This window comes from Myxocyprinus asiaticus, chromosome 28 (genome assembly GCF_019703515.2).
Source record: "Myxocyprinus asiaticus isolate MX2 ecotype Aquarium Trade chromosome 28, UBuf_Myxa_2, whole genome shotgun sequence".
Classification (NCBI taxonomy): domain Eukaryota; kingdom Metazoa; phylum Chordata; class Actinopteri; order Cypriniformes; family Catostomidae; genus Myxocyprinus; species Myxocyprinus asiaticus.
In genome coordinates, this window is record NC_059371.1 from 33,063,323 (window position 1) to 33,082,698 (window position 19,376).

Consider the following 19,376-nt stretch of genomic DNA (forward strand, 5'->3'; position numbering starts at 1 on the left):
TCTAGGGGGTACCACTTTGACCCAGCCATGATTTGTGTCTGCCTTCTTGTCAAGCACTAAAATCATGAACGTTATTTACAAAAACATGAGAAATTTTTTTCATAATGTTTTAATTATTTTAGGTAATCATGTTTTTTTGTTTTTTTTTGCAAATGTTTGATAGTACCAAACACTTCCTACAGTTCAGCAATTTCAAAGACATTTATATTACTGAAATGTTACAGGAATATTACAAATTTCAGAAAAAGGATATAAAATACATTTGTTCATAAATAGCAAAGCTTACATTACATTTTTCAGATTTGACAAAAGTGTATCGTAAAAAAGTCTTTTCTTGTAGCAAATGCAATGCAAATGTACACTTTAGTGTTGACGCATCAATTATGTACGCACAGCACAACAAAACAGTACGAAAACTCACGTAAACATTGAACTACAACTACTTTGGACATGCATTCCATTGCTTCAGAAACAAAAATACATATATACAGTACTGTGCAAAAGTTTTAGGCACCTGTGAAAAATGCTGCATAGTGAGGATGTCTTCAAAAATAATGCCATAAATAGTTTTCATTTATCAATTATCATACAAAGCCCAGTAAACATAAAAAAGCTAAGTCAATATTCGGTGTGACCACCCATGCCTTTAAAACAGCAACAAATCTCCTAGGTACACCTGAACACAGTTTTTCTTGGTTGTTGGCAGATAGGATGTTCCAAGCTTCTTGGGGAAATTGCCACAATTCTTCTATCTACTTCGGCTGTCTAAATTGCTTCTGTCTCTTTATGTAATCTCAGACTGACTCGATGTTCAGTGGGGGGCTCTGTGGGGGCCATGACATCTGTTGCAGGGCTCTCTGTTCTTCTATTCTAATCTTTTCTATTTGCAAAAGTAATGTTTGGGAGTCTAACATTTATAATTCCTATTGACACGCTAAAGTTGAAGATATAAATAACCATCTTAAGACAAATGCTTTTGTGAAACATCTTATGTGCCTGAGACTTTTGCACAGTACTGTATATATATATGACAAGATAGCCTTCCCTTAGGATCTCCCATGCTTTTTCATTTCAACACATCTCTCACGAAAGCAAGTTTGTTTTGCTATTGTCTATTATAGACAAACAATCCTTCCTATCTCCTGCCTCTTTTATGCTCTGAGAATAAAATAACGAAACAAAAAATAGGACAACACGAAAGAAACACTAATATCGTGACATCTTTTCTATGAGCCCTTAAAGTTTAGGAGAGGAAAAAGAAAATGAATTCATTCATTATAATGTCAAAAGTTCCAACTCTCCCACTTTTTAATCACAGAATGGCAGTCCAAGAAACATAACAGAGGAAAATAGAGGAGACGACAGGCTAGTCTGGAGCCCAGAGAGAAAAAAAGGAGATGGGTTAGGAGAATGTTTTATCAGGTTCAAAATCTTGGTTAGAGGTGTTGTTTGCAGGTGTTCCCGAGGACAGGGTGAGAGGTCCAAGAACATTCTGAATTTCAGAACTTGAAGAGGTCTATGAAATGTTGTGGAGAGACGGGGGTGAGGCAGATGTCAGGATCGTTAGCTGTGCAAGGATGTCCTGAGTCCTGTGATGAAAAGAGAGAGAGGTCAGAATAAGATTTGTACATTTTCTGCAGAAAATGTGAGTGGTGCTTGCCTGTGCAAAATTCTGCACCATAATGCAAGTGGTGGATGGTCAACACAATCACACGGGAACTCAACATGTTGCTACCGAATGTTCCAGTACCCTGACATTGACCCCATTCTGATGAGTTACTGACAATCTCCCAAAATACATCTTTGCATCATTTCAGATGTGTTTACTTTTTCCTGTGGCAGACATGGATTCTAGTCCTGTGGAAACCAGTAAGTTTGCATAATCAATGAAGAGTGCGATCCGGACGTTGCATTTTCACTTCTAATATAAAAATTTTTACTCCACTGATGGTTAGGTTTAGGTTATGGTTAGGGCCTAGAGTTAATACATGGTGCATTTACGTCATGTCAGAATTAATGTACTGAGGAGATTCTTACTTGTACCAAGCGTTCACATCTTCGTAAAACTCGTACTTACAAGTATTTAAACAAGTTAGTAAACTCTTAATTCTATGAAAGCTCCGTCCTGAAAGTCATGACTTATGCTGTGTTCCCTTCAAAGTCAGATATGGGATATTCTGAGTTCATATCTCTGATCTACGACCATAAAAGGGCTCCTTTATTCAGAAGATTATGTATAAGGAAACAAACCTGCAATTCTCCCGTTAGCTCAGCAGGTATTCAATTGTCACTGAGACGTCTTCTAGCAACCAAATTGCTAGCTGCTAGGCATTTTTTCTACGAGTGAACTATTTTCAAAAGGCAGTATAATTTACTGTGTTTTGCACACCAGTCTCTGCAAACGTTGGCTAAACAAGTTGTATTATCATGTGATGTAGAAACTTTGACTCATTGATGCATTTTATTTGCCTAAAAGTGACTGTTTGTTATAAACTTTGTACATCTACCTGGGTACCGACATGTTTGTGTGACATTATGCACTGGCATCTTGGTGAAATTGGAGTAGAGGATTTCCACACGAGTTTCTAAGTTGGATGAATGGCTTCAAGTGGTGTTTAATTGCACTTTTCCAAGCAGAAAGCTGGAAATTCCTAGTTTCTGAGAAGAACGGAACAGCATTAATGTAAAAAGTTAAAGGTAGTGAACACATATTTCTGTTTGATATGCTATTTATTATGCCATTGTTACCTTTCTTTGTTTATAAACATTTTGCAAGAACATTTAATGAATTTAAAAGTTTAATGAACATTTGCTAGTGCATTAATGAATTAAAAGTGATAAATGCAGTATTTTGCTGTTATCAACAACAAAGCCATTTTGGCACTATGAGTATTGTCATAGAAACAAATAACTTTTGAGCTCCAAAAGTGAACAGTTGTTATCTCGTAATTACACTAATTCCGACACGATGTGATCACAGCAAAAATATTAATATCTTTTGACTGCATTACATCATTTACAATTAAAAACAACTCGCATTTTGGTGCCACTCTGTGGACATTTCAAGCTCCCACGTGCCCATACATTCAACAACACTTCCAGCTTCAGCAACTGGTGACAGCAGTTAGAATTTCGGTAAGCACAGACCGATTTCAGCAGAAGAAATGTCGACTTAATGTTGCCAAATTCATAGCAAGATCAGTCTGCGGTAGTTGCCAGGTTGCTCTTATGCGATTGCTAGGGTGTTTTGGATGGTTGCTAGGTCGTAGAGAGCCCACCCTCAAGTCTCCATGATATTCTGGCCCCTAGATATGGCTTGGGTTTTAACGTTTTACGTCCGCCAGGTGGAAATCATAAATCCGACTTCTCAGAAAAGCAATAGCACACCAAAACTCAATAAGTCGATTTAAGGTATCACAGATGACAGTATTACACACACTGTGGTACAAATTAATTACTTAGTGTTAGGGGTTTGTTTAAATTCATAATCCTAATATGAGCAATAGGGATGCTTGCAAGCACAACTAATCATATATATGTTCACAAGTGTGAGAATGAGTTACAGTAATGTGGAGCATTAGTTTACAATGTTGGAGATCATAATGTGGAACACACTGAAGACATAAAACGAAGAAGACATTTTGATAGATAGTCAAAGATTAGTAATTCAAACATAATGGGATCAAATACAAATGATTCATGCAAAAAATAAAGAAGACAGGAACAATAGAGAAGATAAAAATAACTGATAAAAATAAAACAAATTATACTAAACAGAAACTAATTTGGATGGCACGTTGATATAAGATTTAGCTTGTACCTTAAAGAGCAAAGCCAGGTGTCTATCCTTTAGGAGATAAGGGACCAGGAGGAGAACAGGAAAGGGGACCAGCAACAGAGTAAAAGGGCAAAAGTTAAAAGGTGCAGAGGAGGGCTGATATTACAGAGGACTTGGACACTCAAGGAGATACAACCTAAAACTGTTGGAATTACATTTTTAAAAGTGACTAATTAATGAATGTCAGTATTGGGCCTTCATATTTAGTTCACCCAAAATTTCTGTTATCATCCAAGTTTGTATATATGGAAGCAAGAATCGGATTTCTGTTTTATGGCTACAGAATACTTGGAAAATGGTGTGCAAGATCAGAAATAGAGGGTTCCATACATTCCAGAAGAGGATGCTACAGTGCTTGCAAAACTGCAGAGTGTCTCCATACTGTTCTTTCTGGGGGTAGTATTTCTGAAGTGTGAAGAACATCAGCTTCCAGTCCACATGGCCCTTCTCTGATAGAATCAAGTGCCTGCAGAACTGAATACAAACAAACACAGAGACCTCTGTGAGTGTTGCTGAGGAACAGAGACCACTCTTACACCCCCTGCTAACACTGGTTTGAGTTTGGTTCAGTTTAAAGAACCTCTGAAGATCTGTGCTGCCATCTTATGATCAGATTAAGCCACTGATTTTTTGCTCTGCCAAAGATGAAGGAATTTTCTGCACATTTGTTCTCTAAGAAGATTTAACATTATCAATATGACGTTAAGACAATGTCAAGACAAATATTCACTTGCCAGTTTATTTGTTGATTTTTCATTTCTCTAAGGCAATTAAACCTGTTTCTCTCACCTGTTTCTCAGCAAAATGAAACTGGCACAGTTTCTTCCACAGTTGCCGGTCCTCGCTGAGCATGTGCAATGTTGGTGTGGCTTGTCCCAGGTTAATGATGTCACAAGCATCAGTAAACTTGTTCAGGATGTTGCTTTGCATGTGCAGAGGAAGGTCACTCAGTGTCATCCCATTTGAAACTTGCTGAAAAGAGACGTTTGTTCACTTTCATTACTATAAACTACTAAAGCAATGTGTTGGGTTCAATACAAGTTAAGCTCAATTAACAGTTTCTGCATCAATGTTGATACAGAAAGGCATTTACAATGTAAGTGAATGAGGCCAGTCCATTTATGTTAAAATGCACACTGTTTCAAAAGTATAGCCATAAAACATAAACATTATACATGTTACAAATATTTTAGTGTGATAAAAATCACTCACTTAGTATATCTGTGTAACGTTACTCCAATCAGCCACAACATTAAAACCACCTGCCTAATACTGTGTAGGTCCCCCTCGTGCCACCAAAAGAGGGCCAACCCGCATCTCAGAATAGCATTCTGAGATTATATTCCTCTCACCACAATTGTACAAAGCGGTTATCTGAGTTACCATGGACTTTGCTAAAATACATACCATTTCAAAAGTATAGCCACAGCATGTAAACATTATAGATGTTGACATGATTTTAGTGAAACTATCGCTCTCTAACTTTATCTGTGCAAAGTTATATCCACTAGCTGGATTACAGGGTTTTGTTGTCATGGCAACGAAGTTGTAATATTGGATATACACCCATCAGCCACAACATTAAAACCACATGCCCCATTAAAACCACATTAGGTCCCCCTCGTGCCACCAAACAGCACCAACGCACACCTCAGAATAGCATTCTGAGATGATATTCTTCTCAACACAATTGTACAGAGTGGTTATCTGAGTTACCGTAAACTTTGTCAGTTCGAACCAGTCTGGCCATTCTCTGTTGACCTATCTCATCAACAAGGCGTTTCCATCTGGCACCAACAATCATGCCACGGTCCAAATCACTGAGATCACATTTTTTCCCCATTCTGATGGTTGATGTGAACATTAACTGAAGCTCCTGACCCGTATCTGCATGATTTTATGCACTACACTGCTGCCACACGATTGGCTGATTAGATAATTGCATGGATGATTGTTGGTGCCAGACGGGCTGGTTTGAGTATTTATATAACTGCTGATCTCCTGGGATTTTCACGCACAACAGTCTCTAGAATTTACTCCGAATGGTGCCAAAAACAAAAAACATCCTTGAAATGCCTTGTTGATGAGAGAGGTCAACAGAGAATAGCCAAAATATTAGGCATGTGGTTTTAATGTTGTGGCTGATTGGTGTATATCCAATATTACAACTTTGTTGCCATGACAACAAAACCCTGTAATCCAGCTAGTGGATATAACTTTGCACAGATAAAGTTAGAGAGTGACTGTTTCACTAAAATCATGTTTACATCAATAATGTTTACGTGCTGTGGCTATACTTTTGAAATGGTATGTATTTTAGCGTTTATGATCTGGCCCTATTCACTTCCACTATAAGTGCCCTACTGAAACAGCGTTATTTAATAAATCAGGAATGAGTGGAAATTATTTTTTGTGGTAAAAACATGCCACAAATGCTGAAACCGGATAATTCCTTTATTGAGCATTTTTCCAATGTATCAGATAGAAGATTATACGTAAACTGTTGACAAATGCTACACAGGAAACACAGCTGTACATTTTCAATTTAGTCCTAAAAATATATATATATATTTTATTTTTTTTTTAAATCGCACACAGACAAACACACAAACCTATATAAACACACTGAAAAAGCTACCTTTGGAATTTGTAAATTGTTGAGCTGCTGCTGCCAGTTTAGGATAGTTTCTAAACGGCAGACCCAAATGTTGATGTTGCCAACCAGCACAGACTTCCCGACCTCTCGCATGAGGATGCAGAGGGTGGAGCTAAGATCGTCCAGCAAAGCCTTGATCAATCGCGGGTTCTGATGGTCATCCAGAACTGGACAATTTAAATAAAACCCCAGAAAAACATAACACTTACTAAATGAAGCATTAATGCAGATATATCACTACTGATGTCACTTGGTAGAATGTTTTCTACATGGAGAACAGAGGAAATCATCCAGTCAAAGAGCAGAATCTTGATCTCTGCACTCGCTCACCTTTCCTCACGATCTTCTCCAGGACATTAAAATAGTTTTTCTGAGCAGCTCCGCTCAAAGACGTCAGCTGGGACTTAGCAATCAACTGCAGTAGCTAAGAGGGATAGAAGGAGAGGGACAAAGAGGGAGAGTGAGTCAGAGAAAGAGTAATGGGCTCCAGTATTCCTTATGAGAATCACAGCAATGGTTCAGAAAAGACTGAAACATCTTACTTTGACCACATAGTTGAATCGCCGCACATCCTGAATGGCACTGGAAAAGTCCAGACGATTAAAGGCCTCACCCAGTGTGCAGTACCCATGTCTCTGCAACAACAAACACAAATTTAGTAGTAGAAAAAAACACTGTAAGGGGGCTTTCACACTGGAAATTTAGCCCGATAAAGAGCATGGTTCACATGAAAAATGGGTAATATGAAAGCTATTTTGCTGATAGATAGCGAACCGTGGTACTGAACTTGAGACTACCTGTAGGAGGTGGTCTGAGCTTGGTCGCAATGGAACTGTGGCACGGTTTGCATAAGTGAGAAAGCAACCTGTACTCGGGTCCGTACTTGTTCCAGCGTTTTTGCTGATTTAGGATGACGACATCATCAGTTGCACAAAAACACATGTGCACCATGAGTGGAAGGGGAACATAAGCAGTGCTGCAAATACATTGCTCGCAACCAGCTCTTCCCTAAAAAAAGACCATTTGCGAGCATCAGATATAGTCGCCTTCTCCTGGACATGCAGAATTATGGCATGTGACGCACAGAGGCATATGTGTCGTTCAATCTGGTGTGCATAATGACACCAAATTAATAAAAAGACACAAATATAGCGATATTCTCCATCACGTGCATGTTTGTGATGATGGAAAAGCACTGGGGTTCGACAGAATATGAGAGTCTGAAACCAGACCAACACTGTGGGGGTAACAATTGTACTCGGATTCGGATCGTGACAAACGTGCCCAGGATGAAAACCAACGAAAAGACAGGCCGTTGGAGGGGAGGGATTGAAAATGTAAGATGGATTTGTGACGTCAGTAAAAAAGGAAAGTTAGGTAACACTTTACAATAAGGTTGTTTTGTTAACATTAATTACATTAATTAACATGAACTAACGATGAACAATACTTTTTGAGCATTTATTAATCTTGGTTACTGTTTATATCAACATTTACTAATACATTTTTTAATGAAAAGTTACATATGTTTGCATTAGTTAATGCATTATGAACTAACAATGAACAATACTTTTACTGCATTTATTCATCTTGATTACTGTTAATATCAACATATACTAATACATTTTCAAAATTAAAAGTTGTATATTAGTTAATAGTAGTAGTAGTTAGCATTAGTTAATGCATTATGAACTAACCTGAACTAACAATTAAAAATTGTATTTTTATAGACTAACTTTAACCAAGAATAAAAAAAACGCCGTAAAATATATTGTTCATTGTTAGTTCATTATACCTAATGCATTTATTAATTTTGAAAAAAAAACAAAAAAACTTATTGTAAAGTGTTACTGAAGGTTGTTTTAGAAGCAGACAAAATTACAAAGTTAGGGTCAATATATATATATATATATATATATATATATATATATATATTTAATTTCATATTGACCAAGTATAACATTATCAGACTGTTTTTTACTAGCTACTCCCTGAGTCTATTTCATGTTGATATCATAATATAATCGATCTCTCACCTCTCTAGTACTCTCCTTCTGAACGTAGATCCATCTCTCCTGGAACAAAACTAAGTGAAAAAGAAAAAAAAAAAAAAAACATTAGAGGAAGGACAACTTGCTTTATATAATACTATAATTATGAGACAATTTCTTTTAAATTAAATACATACACTTATTTGATTATCAGAGATTATCAAGAATCACTTATCAGTTAGTGACCACTGCACTGGTCTACTTGTATTTAATCCAGCATTGCTATAAATTTAAAATGGTATTTCATCTATGATTGGGTTGCTAATCTAATGCATGCAGCTCTAGTCCACTGATAAATTTGTCATCTTTAAAGTGATAATTAAGGATAATGTCATTTTTACATTCTGATTTTGTGTTGTTGTTGAAAAAGTCCTTTTTTCTCTTCTCGGCAGCTACTTCACAGACATCTCCCACATAGATGTTTTCCTTGTTGTCATTGTCTAACCTGGAGGAAAATAATGTGAAATTAGTTACCACTGCCCAATAGCCTTAATAGCCTATTCACAACACACACAGGCAAACGTGCTGTATATGTTTGTCTAGTCTAAAACTATCCTAACACCTACATGCATCCTCATATAACCGAAACCAGACTGCTTTGTATTTTTGCATATCCTTGTAGTCATGCCCAACCCTGACTTTAGATCAGTCAGCATCCATGACAGCACTGTCAGAGTCTGGTGTTTTTAGCTCATGTCTGGTGCATATCATGTGGTCTAGTGGTAAAAGATCAGGGCTGGTAACCACCCTTAAAAAGAGAGATCTCCTTCACCATTGTGCCCCTGATTAGACTCAGGATACTCCAAGATTATGGTCCCTAATAAGTGTACCACAAGTCACTACAGATTAAAGCATCAATTATATGGCTAGTTAATACTATGACAATGTACAATTGAGGGCAGACTGATGGCACTTTCCTCAACAATATGCAACTATTACAATATATTGTCATAATTAGGTGCTGTAAGCGATTTGAACAGTTCTAGAATTTTACGCAGCAAAAAGCCACGGTAGCAAAATAGCGTACTCAAAATTATCATTTATTGACAACCTCCAAACTGACCACGCAGGGCCGTAGCAGGGAATTTTGGGCCCCCTGACTTTATAGTGTTCTGGGTCCCTTTCATATTAAAAATACAGTCTAAAATTTGTTGTGGGCCCCCCTGGACCTGTGGGCCCCTAGAAACGTTATCACCCTTCACCCCATTAGCTACAGCCCTGTGACCACGGCCCGCTAGTAGCAAACTAGCGCTGTCACATATTACACCTGTCTCTTTCATTGCACCCTTTTTCCATTTATACTTTTCAGGGAGTAGGTATGTTTTCTGCTTGTCATTTCATAAAAACTATTACAACAATTGCTTGAATGCTATTCTGATGCTAGTGAAACTTTGTAATATGGCACTTTTCGTACCACTGTCTCCTTAAGATGATTCACTTATATGTTCCTCTTTTGTAAGTCGCTTTGGATAAAAGCATCTGCCAAATGAATAAATGTAAATGTAAATAAACAATAATAATAAAATAACATTCATACTCTTCCAAGCCAAATTCATTGATATTATCTCCCAAATTGTGGCCGAAGTATTCAAAGCGCTTCCATCCATCCTCAGTTTTGATCCAACTCCAGCCTGGTGACCTCCAGTCTTGGCCCAAGAACGGCATCTTCTTCCACCTGTTCCAGAGATCTGAAAACAAGAGACTCTTATCTTATAAAAACATAATGACACATCAAAGGCTTAACATATCTGAAACAATATCACTATACATCAAATAAGTCACAATATCAATCATTACAGGTTTAAAAGGCTTCTTAAACTAAACATTTTACATTTTATCTGTTTCAAAAACAAATGTTATGCAATTTTGATGTTTCTTTGCCTACTGTAGATAAACTCCATTGTATTTTGGCTGGCTGAGCAACAACAGCCAAAACATTTGCTCAAAAGAAAAGCCTGCCAAACGCCTTATCTATCAAAACACTAATGACAGCCCATCCCTCTATGTCAATATTTGTTTTAAAAGCATATTCATGTATTTGTATTGATTAACGACGTATCTTCAAGTTTACTTACAGCGGTTCCTTTGTTATGCTGATAATTTTCTGCTTTTCTTTGAGTATTGACGGAAGTAAACAGTTAGAACAGCGGAATGTAAGACACGCCCCCTGGCGTTTGTGATTGGTCGTCGTGTTTGCATTCATCTTGTTGCTACCCAGAATTCCAAAGCTGATTGGTTCGCTGACCCGTCGATCACCCTCTGTTTTATCCTGAGTTCTCTGTCTAGGCGGCTTCTTACACGTGACTCCGACCCTTGCACATGTTGTCGTGTTTTGATTTTGCGATGGGGGCAGGGGAATGGAGAGAATGAATGATGGAATGGGCTGGCCAAGCATACTGGATACTAACATCACCAAGTAAACATTTCCAGTACGTGGTTTAGCTTTGAAGTAATAAATAGGTTGTTACTTGTGGTCCCTTCAACCAGTTGGTCTCAGAGGCATTTCTCAAGAACCACGATTAAAACTCAGCTAGAGGAAATCGAATTATTAAAACAAAAACAAAGAAATTCTGTGGAATAGTTCACTCAAAAACAAAACAAAACAAAAAAACTCATTTTGGGCCAGATCTGAATGACTTTCTTCCTCAGAACACAAAGGGAAGATTTTTAGAAGAATACATCAGCTCTGTAGGCGCATGATGACCAAAACTTTGAAGCTCCAAAAAGCACATACAGGCAGTATGAAAGTAATCTATAAGCTTACGTTCACACCGCAGCTGAATGTGGCCTAGATCTGATTTTTTTGCTCAAATCAGACTTTTTTGTTAGGTTGTTCACATGACATTTTAATGTAGCCCATATCAGATACTGGTCTGAACCGGTCTGAACAGCCAACACTCCTAAACTGACCCGCATGCGTGTAGCACTCCTTGAGCATGCATATCACAAACTGCTGCATGTTCATCATTATAGTATGAATAATGAATTACATTATAATTAAAAATGTAATTATCCGGGGCCTGGGTAGCTCAGCGAGTATTGACGCTGACTACCACCCCTGGAGTCGCGAGTTTGAATCCAGGGCATGCTGAGTGACTCCAGCAAGGTCTCCTAAGCAACCAAATTTGCCCGGTTGCTAGGGAGTGTAGAGTCACATGGGGTAACCTCCTCGTGGTCGCTATAATGTGGTTCTCGCTCTCAGTAGGGCACATGGTGAGTTGTGCGCGGAGAATAGCGTGGGCTTCCACACATGCTAAGTCTCCACGGTAACACACTCAACAAGCCACGTGATAAGATGCGTGGATTGACGGTCTCAGACGCGGAGGCAACTGAGATTCGTCCTCCGCCTAATTGAGGCGAGTCACTACGCCACCACGAGGACTTAGAGCGCATTGGGAATTGGGCATTCAAAATTGGGGAAAAAAAGGGGAGAAAAAATTTAATTATCCATTTTTAATGCAGAAAGGACACATGCCTATTTGATATTATGTCCGCGAGTGATGGAGAAAGACCATTGATGGATAAAGTATTTTTATGTAGTCATTTAGTTTGGTGGAATTTAAATAATCATCGAAGTTCAAGTGTAATATTACCTACGAGCGAAACACACAATAAAATGGAAAGACAGCAGGAAAAACGGCATTACATACATGTAAGCAAGGGTGTAGATTTGGCTTGAACATTGGGGGTTACAGTGTGAAGAATTTACATTTTAACATTGATCATGTTATAAATATTGGAGGGGTTGTACTTGCTTGTTTTGATTATTGGGGGGGTTACCTCCCCCCCATCCTCCCTGGAATCTACACCCCTGCATGTAAGGTAAGAAGAGTTATCTTTATTTATTTCATATTTCCATTGACTGGCTTGTATTCATATTTTGAGAAATATAGAAATTGTGTTTTATGAGCGAGTGACACGACCAAAGAGCGCCGTTATATAAATAAATCTACATCTGTATCTTTTCATACACATATTAAACGTGCAGTTCAAAATAGTAGCTGAACCCAGCTGTTAAAGCCTATACTTTTATTTTCTTTCCTTAAAAAGAAACTGAATGCATTAACTAGACAGATACGACTTGCGATTAAAAAATGTTGTATATACGCTGGAAATCAAACGTGTAAATGATGAATGTTGAGGTAGATCAAGTAAAAATCATATTAAACCTGATCTACAGTAGCTGTTCACACCAAAGACACAATGGAAAAAATCAGATACACATTCGATTTAGTTCCACATATGAAAGTGGCCCAGATCGGATTTGAAAATGCCAGATTCAAAGCACTTTTGTCTGTTCACACGATCATCCAATTAACAGTTCTGTGTCACGTGTGTTTACTCAATGTCATTTGAAGCGATCTAATCGATTTTGGGTGAGAATAGCCCAAAATATAACTCCTTTTTCAATGAAAATCTTGCCCTTGCAGTCTCTTGGCACGATCGTGATTTCAAGTTAAATTACACTTACACGTGCGCTGAGTGATAGATGGCCTAGGAAGTGTAATCAAGCTTAAAATCATGATCGCCAAGGAGACTGCTGATGTCAAGATTTATAGTGAAAAAAAGAGTTATATTTTGGTCTGTTCATACTTAAAATCGATTAGATCGTTTCAGAATACATGGATTAAACCATTGGGGTTTTATGGATTACTTTTATGCTGCCTGTGCTTTTTGGAGCGTCAAAGTTTTCGTCACCATTCACTTGCATTGTATGGACCTACAGAGCTGAGATATTCTTCTAAAAATCTTCATTTGTGTTCTGCAGAAGAAAGAAACACATCTGAGATAAAATGATGGTGAGTAAATGTTTATCGAAATGTAAATGTTTTTCAAAAAATTTTTGGGTGAACTATCCCTTTAAGGCAAAATCTAAACAAAATAAATTGGAATGCTGTCTGTACCCTTGTCTGTCATCCTAGACAAAGTACAGACAAAGTAAACATAGTCTTGCTATCGAGACAGGCAGATATATAGTCTTGGCTCACAAAATAAGACTACTTGAAATAATGTAAAGTACAAACAGTAGATTTCAAATTGAAATCTAATAGGAGAGACTGGGGCTAGTTGTCACTTTACTCCAGTCACTATTCCTCAGGGTGGGATTATTTTACCCCCTGCTGTTTGAAACTGATTTAAGAAGAAGAATTATTGTTTGAAGTATTAAATAATCTCTAAAGTAAAAAAAAAAAAAAAAGCATGTTCCATTAAGGAAGATGCAAAATTATCAAACAATTATTTTAGTCAGCAACGACTGAAATTAATCAATGACATGTATTTATAAAATTACAAAACCTAAAACATGCTACAAACCTTACCGATATCAATGCTCGGACCAGATGTTTATGAAAATGACTTGCTGTCCTGAAAACCACTAGAGAAAACAAGCATATAATTGGACTTTAGACTTTATAGATATTTAGAAATAGCCCTTGTGACAACTTCCTTATATGATAACTAGCCCCAAACTCCCATATACCTAGGTCAAACCCACCTACAGTAGGTGAGAGGTGCAAACAAGCTGTGAAAATTCTTAAGGAAGGGCAACCAGTGGGACATAAACACCAAACTCAGACAAGCTGCCTACTATTTGCACATAAAGAAGCACTTATTAGTTATGCCATTTATTTGTATATGTGTGTTTATATAATGTCTATTTCTGCCATGACAATTTAAATCCTTTGTATTACCAATAAATGAAGAATGAGGACCTTTTTTATCCGGCCAATGAGGCTTCTTGAATCGTGAATCCTTTGAAAGAGAGATTTTTTTTACCAGGACTCTGCACAGAACAGCATCTACAGAGTAACAACTTTCTGCAGTGTTTCTAATGTAAATAATTACAGTATTTTCTTAATATGAACACAAATTTCAAAAGTGCATACAATCCTGATACATGTTCTTTAGGTTTCAGGGAGGTTTTGGAAAAAATCTGTCAGTTTGGATCACTGTTGGGACCTGATAAAAATATGAGGATTATTCTGACATGCATCTAATGCAGGAAGCCAAATATGCTGGAGGTACCAAATTCATTCAAAGTAGTTTAAAGGCCACGAAGACTTGTGCTGCAAGATAAAACCTGCCTGACAGTCTGCATTCTAGGGGCCAGAGGGGGATCGTTTTGTGAAACTACTGCATGCAAGCATGCTCAAAATCTGCCTATTGCAAAATCTTCAATTTAGTGCAAATGATGACTTAAGCACATTAATATCAAAATGAAAAGAAAAAAAAGGGATAGTTTTCATTCTTAAACATGGATAAACATGCATTTATGGTCATTAAAATACTGGTGGACATTTAAACAATATTTAGAGTTTTGATATGTTTTAGAGCACACACTTTACCAGATCTATAAAGATTTACAAAGCATACAACAAAAACACACTTAAGTAACAGTAGTTTGTATTCAGTGCTAGAATGGTAGGAAAAGATTTTATTGACCGATAACTATTTTTATATTTACATAGCATTTTTATACAATGTGTCATGTTGTTTAACACAGACATTAGTCAATCAGTCAGGATAAACAGCCACCTGTTCTTTTGAACTTGTGACAGTGGCACATATTATACACCCCCACACTGGGTGTGAATTTACGAGCTTTTACTTCACCATTTCCTCTATTACGCAACAATGGACGAAACTCTTTGTTTGAGGCCATATTTTTTCATACCTCAAGGCCAGGTGCTATCTTCTGCATTCCACAGCTGATAGGCAAATATGGATCGAACAAACTTTTTAATGTTTTTGTAGACTAGAATTTATGCAAAAATACATGTGCAAGGCCAGTTTTCACATAACACAATGGAAATACAATGCAGCAGAAATAAAGCCTGGCCTTTTAATAGATTATAAATCAAGTAACATGTATTCCAGGAGGATACAGTAGAGTAATAATAATAGTAATAATAAAAACTGTCAGGTACAAAAACATGACACTGGAATCAAGGCCTACTGGGCATGTACAAAAGGCTATAAGTTATTTCAGACACTTAACTGACATCCACCATTTTTGCAAACTTCAACCACATCCCTTCCGAAGAGATAGAGATATGCAGATCGATCCTAAAGTATCGATCCTTCCGATACTGATCACGTATCTAGAATATCTATCCTCACATAAAAATATTGATTCTAAAGTTTTTAACTAGTGATGTTATTGTTAAGTTACAATGAAAATTAATGAATATCATAAACCTGAAGAATTATATTCAAAGAATTATATTAGCCAATAGTTTCTCGTTCATACAGAGGAAGCAGTGCTTGGCTGAGATAATGACAGACAAACAAATATCATCTTGAGGAAATTCACATCAAATAAAAACAAATCTAAATATGATATTTATTGCATTGGGTTTGTTTGTAAGATTATTTACATTTAAAGTTGTTAAAGCATTGAGTTACACATTGTGTTAATAAATGATACCCTTAAGATAATTAGTCACGGTTTTAGTAGTATTGAAGTAACTATGACTTTTGTAACAATGGTAAATTTTATGGTTAATATGACTTTACCATGACTATGATTTTAATACAAATACCAGTTAAACTATGGTTACTGTCACTATTGTATAATATAGATATAAAGATCAATTGTTAACTTTGTATTAAAACCATGGTTCATTTTCATATGGTTAAAAAGAAGACATTTCCATTTCATACCTGTAAATGTTTTAAAAATATATTTTTAAAATAGCCTAATACATTAAATGACCCATTTTATACCAAGAATTTGAAAAAAAAAAAAAATGAATAAAAAAAATAATAGAGGTATCAGTATCAGCAATATATTACTTAATAACCTACTTGGTATCAGATCTAAAAGAAAATAAGTGGTATCGCCCATTGTTGTATCGAAATGTGTTACCCGTTGGAATCTGTTTCCCCCTAGCCCCGATAGAGTATGGGGTTAGGGTTAGGGTAGGTAGGGTAGTGTAGGTTAGGGTTAGGGTTAGGGTTAAGGTAGGTAGGATATGGTAGGGTAGGGAAGAGAAGGGTTAGGTTTAGGATTGTGCATAGGGGAACGCATTCTGACAGCGGAGAATGTTACCATAAGAAACTGTTCCCCCCATACAGATCTGCTGGTGGGAAACAGAGTTCAACACAACACCCATAAGTAATCCTGAATGTGCAAACTGATTTACAGATACAGAATCATGCGCCTAACTTTTTATTGCTATATGTCAAATAGAAGGGAACTTTATGTGTGATGACCCTTTGACATTAACAAGTTAATCAAGGTCTCGAAGAGTCTTTCCTGACTCCGCTGCATTTCTGCAGCTGTAAAGCCACTTGATGATCCGAGCGTTGCGCTCAACGACTGACGACCCTTGGCCTTGACGGACCTTCTCTTGTACTTGCAGTTCTTCCTCCAGAAGGCCGCCGCTGCTCCTCGAGAATCCATCATCTGACGTCGAAACGCTGGCGCTTCGTATTTTCAGGCTGAGGTCGTCCGAGCGCGCGTAAAAGTTCTCTTTGCCCAGGGACTCGATGACATCACCATCGAGGCCGCAGTATTTGAAGAACGAGTCGAAGTCCGCGAAGTTTTTCGAGTAGCGCGAACTGATATCAGAGCTCGAGCGCGCCACTCCCCTCTGACTCTTGCGCTCGTGCGCACGCGTGTCTTCGACGCTCTTGTGAATAGGTGCCCTCGTCGTCACATCGTCTGTCTCACCTGGCTTCAGGTCGAACTTCGTTGACCCTTTTGAGATAGGTAAAATTACCCGAGAAGTCTCTTTTTCGCAATCTTTACGCGTGGCTCCAAGCGCGCGGTCTTTTTTATCATACACCTCAGAATCAAATGCGCCACCCTGCGCCTCAGAAAACGCTTTTGTCTTGTTTTGTGTGGAGAATAACGCCTTTTTAATCAATTTCCTGCTCCCGACTAGTGGTGACCCTCTCAGGAGTTCACACCTCTGTCTATATAATAAAATCGAGTCAGGTCGTTTTTTCGAGCTGGTTCGTCTAACTACATTGGAATCTTCTTGAGGCGACAGTTTATCATCTCCAACATCAACACTAGCGGCTTTCTTAACGGAACCGAACCCGTTAGAGGACCCTTGACTGCTCACGGAGGCAGACCCGAAGCTGATGACGGGCTCTTGATGGGAACCGACCGCCTGTTGGCTTTTTACATATTGAGGTTTAGTGGCTGCCAACCTCTCCACCGCACTGACGCGCCCTTTATTCGCCTCGCTCTCCCGCTCCAACTGTCTCCTCAAGAACTCGGGCCCCTTCACAAGAATGCGCGACGCGTCCACGTCGGCCGAGCCTTGCGTTTTCTTCAGCATTTATCCAGTCAAGCGTCAAACAGAGCAGTATTCCGTGTTAGATCCAGTTGCATGAAAGTTGTAAATGCCGCTACCTCTCTGTTTAATCATTTGGAAAGGTTTGACGTGTGAGATCTGATAGTAGGTGAGAGCACACAGTACTGACTCACAACTTACCTGTTCATACTACTCACTTCTACTCCACCCACTTTCAGGTCAAGGCAGCAAGCTCTAGCAGGAGAGGTGTTTAGGTAAAGGGTGAAGAAGAAGAATAACAGTCCCATACTATACATTTAGAGAGGATATGCAGTCAGTGTCCCAAAAAGTATTTGAACACTTCAGCCACACTTAAAAAATAATGAATACCATTGCTTTACAAGCTAAATATTTCACAAAAAGAAGTTTGCCAGTGTTAAGATGAAAAGCATTAGGAGACTTTCAAATTCAAGGTCACAAGAAGCTATCAGAACTTGCAGAAGTGGTCAAACCTAGTGGACAGTATTAAAGGGATAGCTCATCCAAAAATGAATATTCTCTCATTATTTACTCACCCTCATGATATCCCAGGTGTGTAAGACTTTCTTTCTTCACCAGAACACATTTGAAGAAAAACAGAAAAATGTCTTGGCTCAATAGGTCCTTAAAATGCAAATGAAGCTCCAAAAAAACAGTCAGCATAGCTTTTGGTGCGAAAAAAGATCAATATTTAAGTACTTTTCTTTAACTCTAAATCATGCTTCCGGTGAGCAGCTGTACGCATGTGTGATGTCATCGCATTGGCATTTAAAACACGCAAGAACCGAGACAAGTGCGTCACAGACGGAAGAGTAGCGCTGTTTACAAGTGAGTAGGAGGAACGTTGTACAGTAGCTTGGTTGGTTTTGGTTTAGATCTGTTATTGTCTGTTTCTTTACTCACAGTGGTGCATTTGTGTGCTCCTCTTGGATGTCTCAACTGAGTGAAGAATGTGAGATTACATCTGTATCCATGACATCACACGAGAAACCTCTTGGACTCCACCCTCTCATGAAGCGTTGGATTATTGTTAAAAAGTACTTAAATATTAATCTTTTTCACACCAAAAGTGATCGTATCGCATTAGAAGACATTAATTTAACAGCTGGTGTCATAAGGATGACGTTTATGTTGACTGTCTGTGATTTTTGGAGCTTCAAAAGATACATTTCCATTCACTTGCATTCAAATGTGTTCTGGTGAAGAAAGCAAGTCAAACACACCTGGGATGAGGGTGAGTAAATAATGAGAGAATTGTCATTTTTGGGTGAACTATCCCTTTAATGTAATGAACTGCACCTGTGGTTATTCTGCTAGGACTTCTGTGTAAACTTGGGGGGAAATTACTTCATACATCATCTGAAATCACCTTGAGACCAGTTAAGTCATTACAACAATGGTTTTGAGAAAAGAAGATTGCCACTTATATTTGACTATTTATGCAATGAAATGAATGCACTTTTAAATGTGGCTTAAAGGAATATTCTGGGTTCAGTACAAGTTAAGCTCAGTCGACAGCATATGTGGCATAATGTTGATTACTACAA

At 37.9% G+C, this 19,376-nt stretch overlaps 2 protein-coding genes across 5 annotated transcripts; both read right to left on the bottom strand.

Moving 5' to 3' along the window:
• Positions 1–100: 100 nt before the first annotated feature.
• On the bottom strand, positions 101–14,104 carry LOC127419425 (F-box only protein 25-like). Of its 4 annotated transcripts, XR_007893668.1 has the most exons (12): positions 10,621–10,753; positions 10,083–10,233; positions 8,887–8,990; positions 8,531–8,580; positions 7,037–7,129; positions 6,825–6,918; positions 6,477–6,661; positions 4,628–4,810; positions 4,169–4,312; positions 3,821–3,847; positions 2,508–2,658; positions 101–1,589 (listed from the first exon to the last, which is right to left on the bottom strand). XR_007893668.1 is itself a non-coding variant. In XM_051660797.1 (11 exons), the coding sequence occupies exons 2-11, from the start codon at positions 10,208–10,210 to the stop codon at positions 1,500–1,502; spliced, it is 1,098 nt and encodes a 365-aa protein (XP_051516757.1). In that variant the 5' UTR covers positions 10,211–10,233; positions 13,864–14,104; the 3' UTR covers positions 102–1,499. The 4 variants fall into 4 exon arrangements, 3 of the variants coding, with proteins under 3 accessions (XP_051516757.1, XP_051516756.1, XP_051516758.1); XM_051660797.1 differs by lacking the exons at positions 2,508–2,658; positions 10,621–10,753 and adding an exon at positions 13,864–14,104 and having other exon boundaries at positions 102–1,589; XM_051660796.1 differs by lacking the exon at positions 2,508–2,658 and having other exon boundaries at positions 102–1,589.
• A 1,765-nt stretch (positions 14,105–15,869) lies between these two features.
• Positions 15,870–18,174, bottom strand: LOC127419140 (protein FAM110C-like). Its single transcript, XM_051660303.1, has one exon. The coding sequence runs from the start codon at positions 17,833–17,835 to the stop codon at positions 16,777–16,779; it is 1,059 nt and encodes a 352-aa protein (XP_051516263.1). The 5' UTR covers positions 17,836–18,174; the 3' UTR covers positions 15,870–16,776.
• Between the last annotated feature and the right edge of the window lie 1,202 nt (positions 18,175–19,376).

Bases quoted from the DNA above. Each gene is read 5' to 3' on its own strand.
- LOC127419425 (XM_051660797.1), bottom strand. From the start codon at position 10,210: ATGCCGTTCTTGGGCCAAGACTGGAGGTCACCAGGCTGGAGTTGGATC. The intron at 6,919-7,036 runs GTAAGATGTTTC...TATCCCTCTTAG, and splicing joins GATTCAACTATGTGGTCAAA to CTACTGCAGTTGATTGCTAA. The intron at 3,848-4,168 runs GTATGGAACCCT...TATCTCCTAAAG, and splicing joins GTAGCATCCTCTTCTGGAAT to GATAGACACCTGGCTTTGCT.
- LOC127419140 (XM_051660303.1), bottom strand. From the start codon at position 17,835: ATGCTGAAGAAAACGCAAGGCTCGGCCGACGTGGACGCGTCGCGCATT.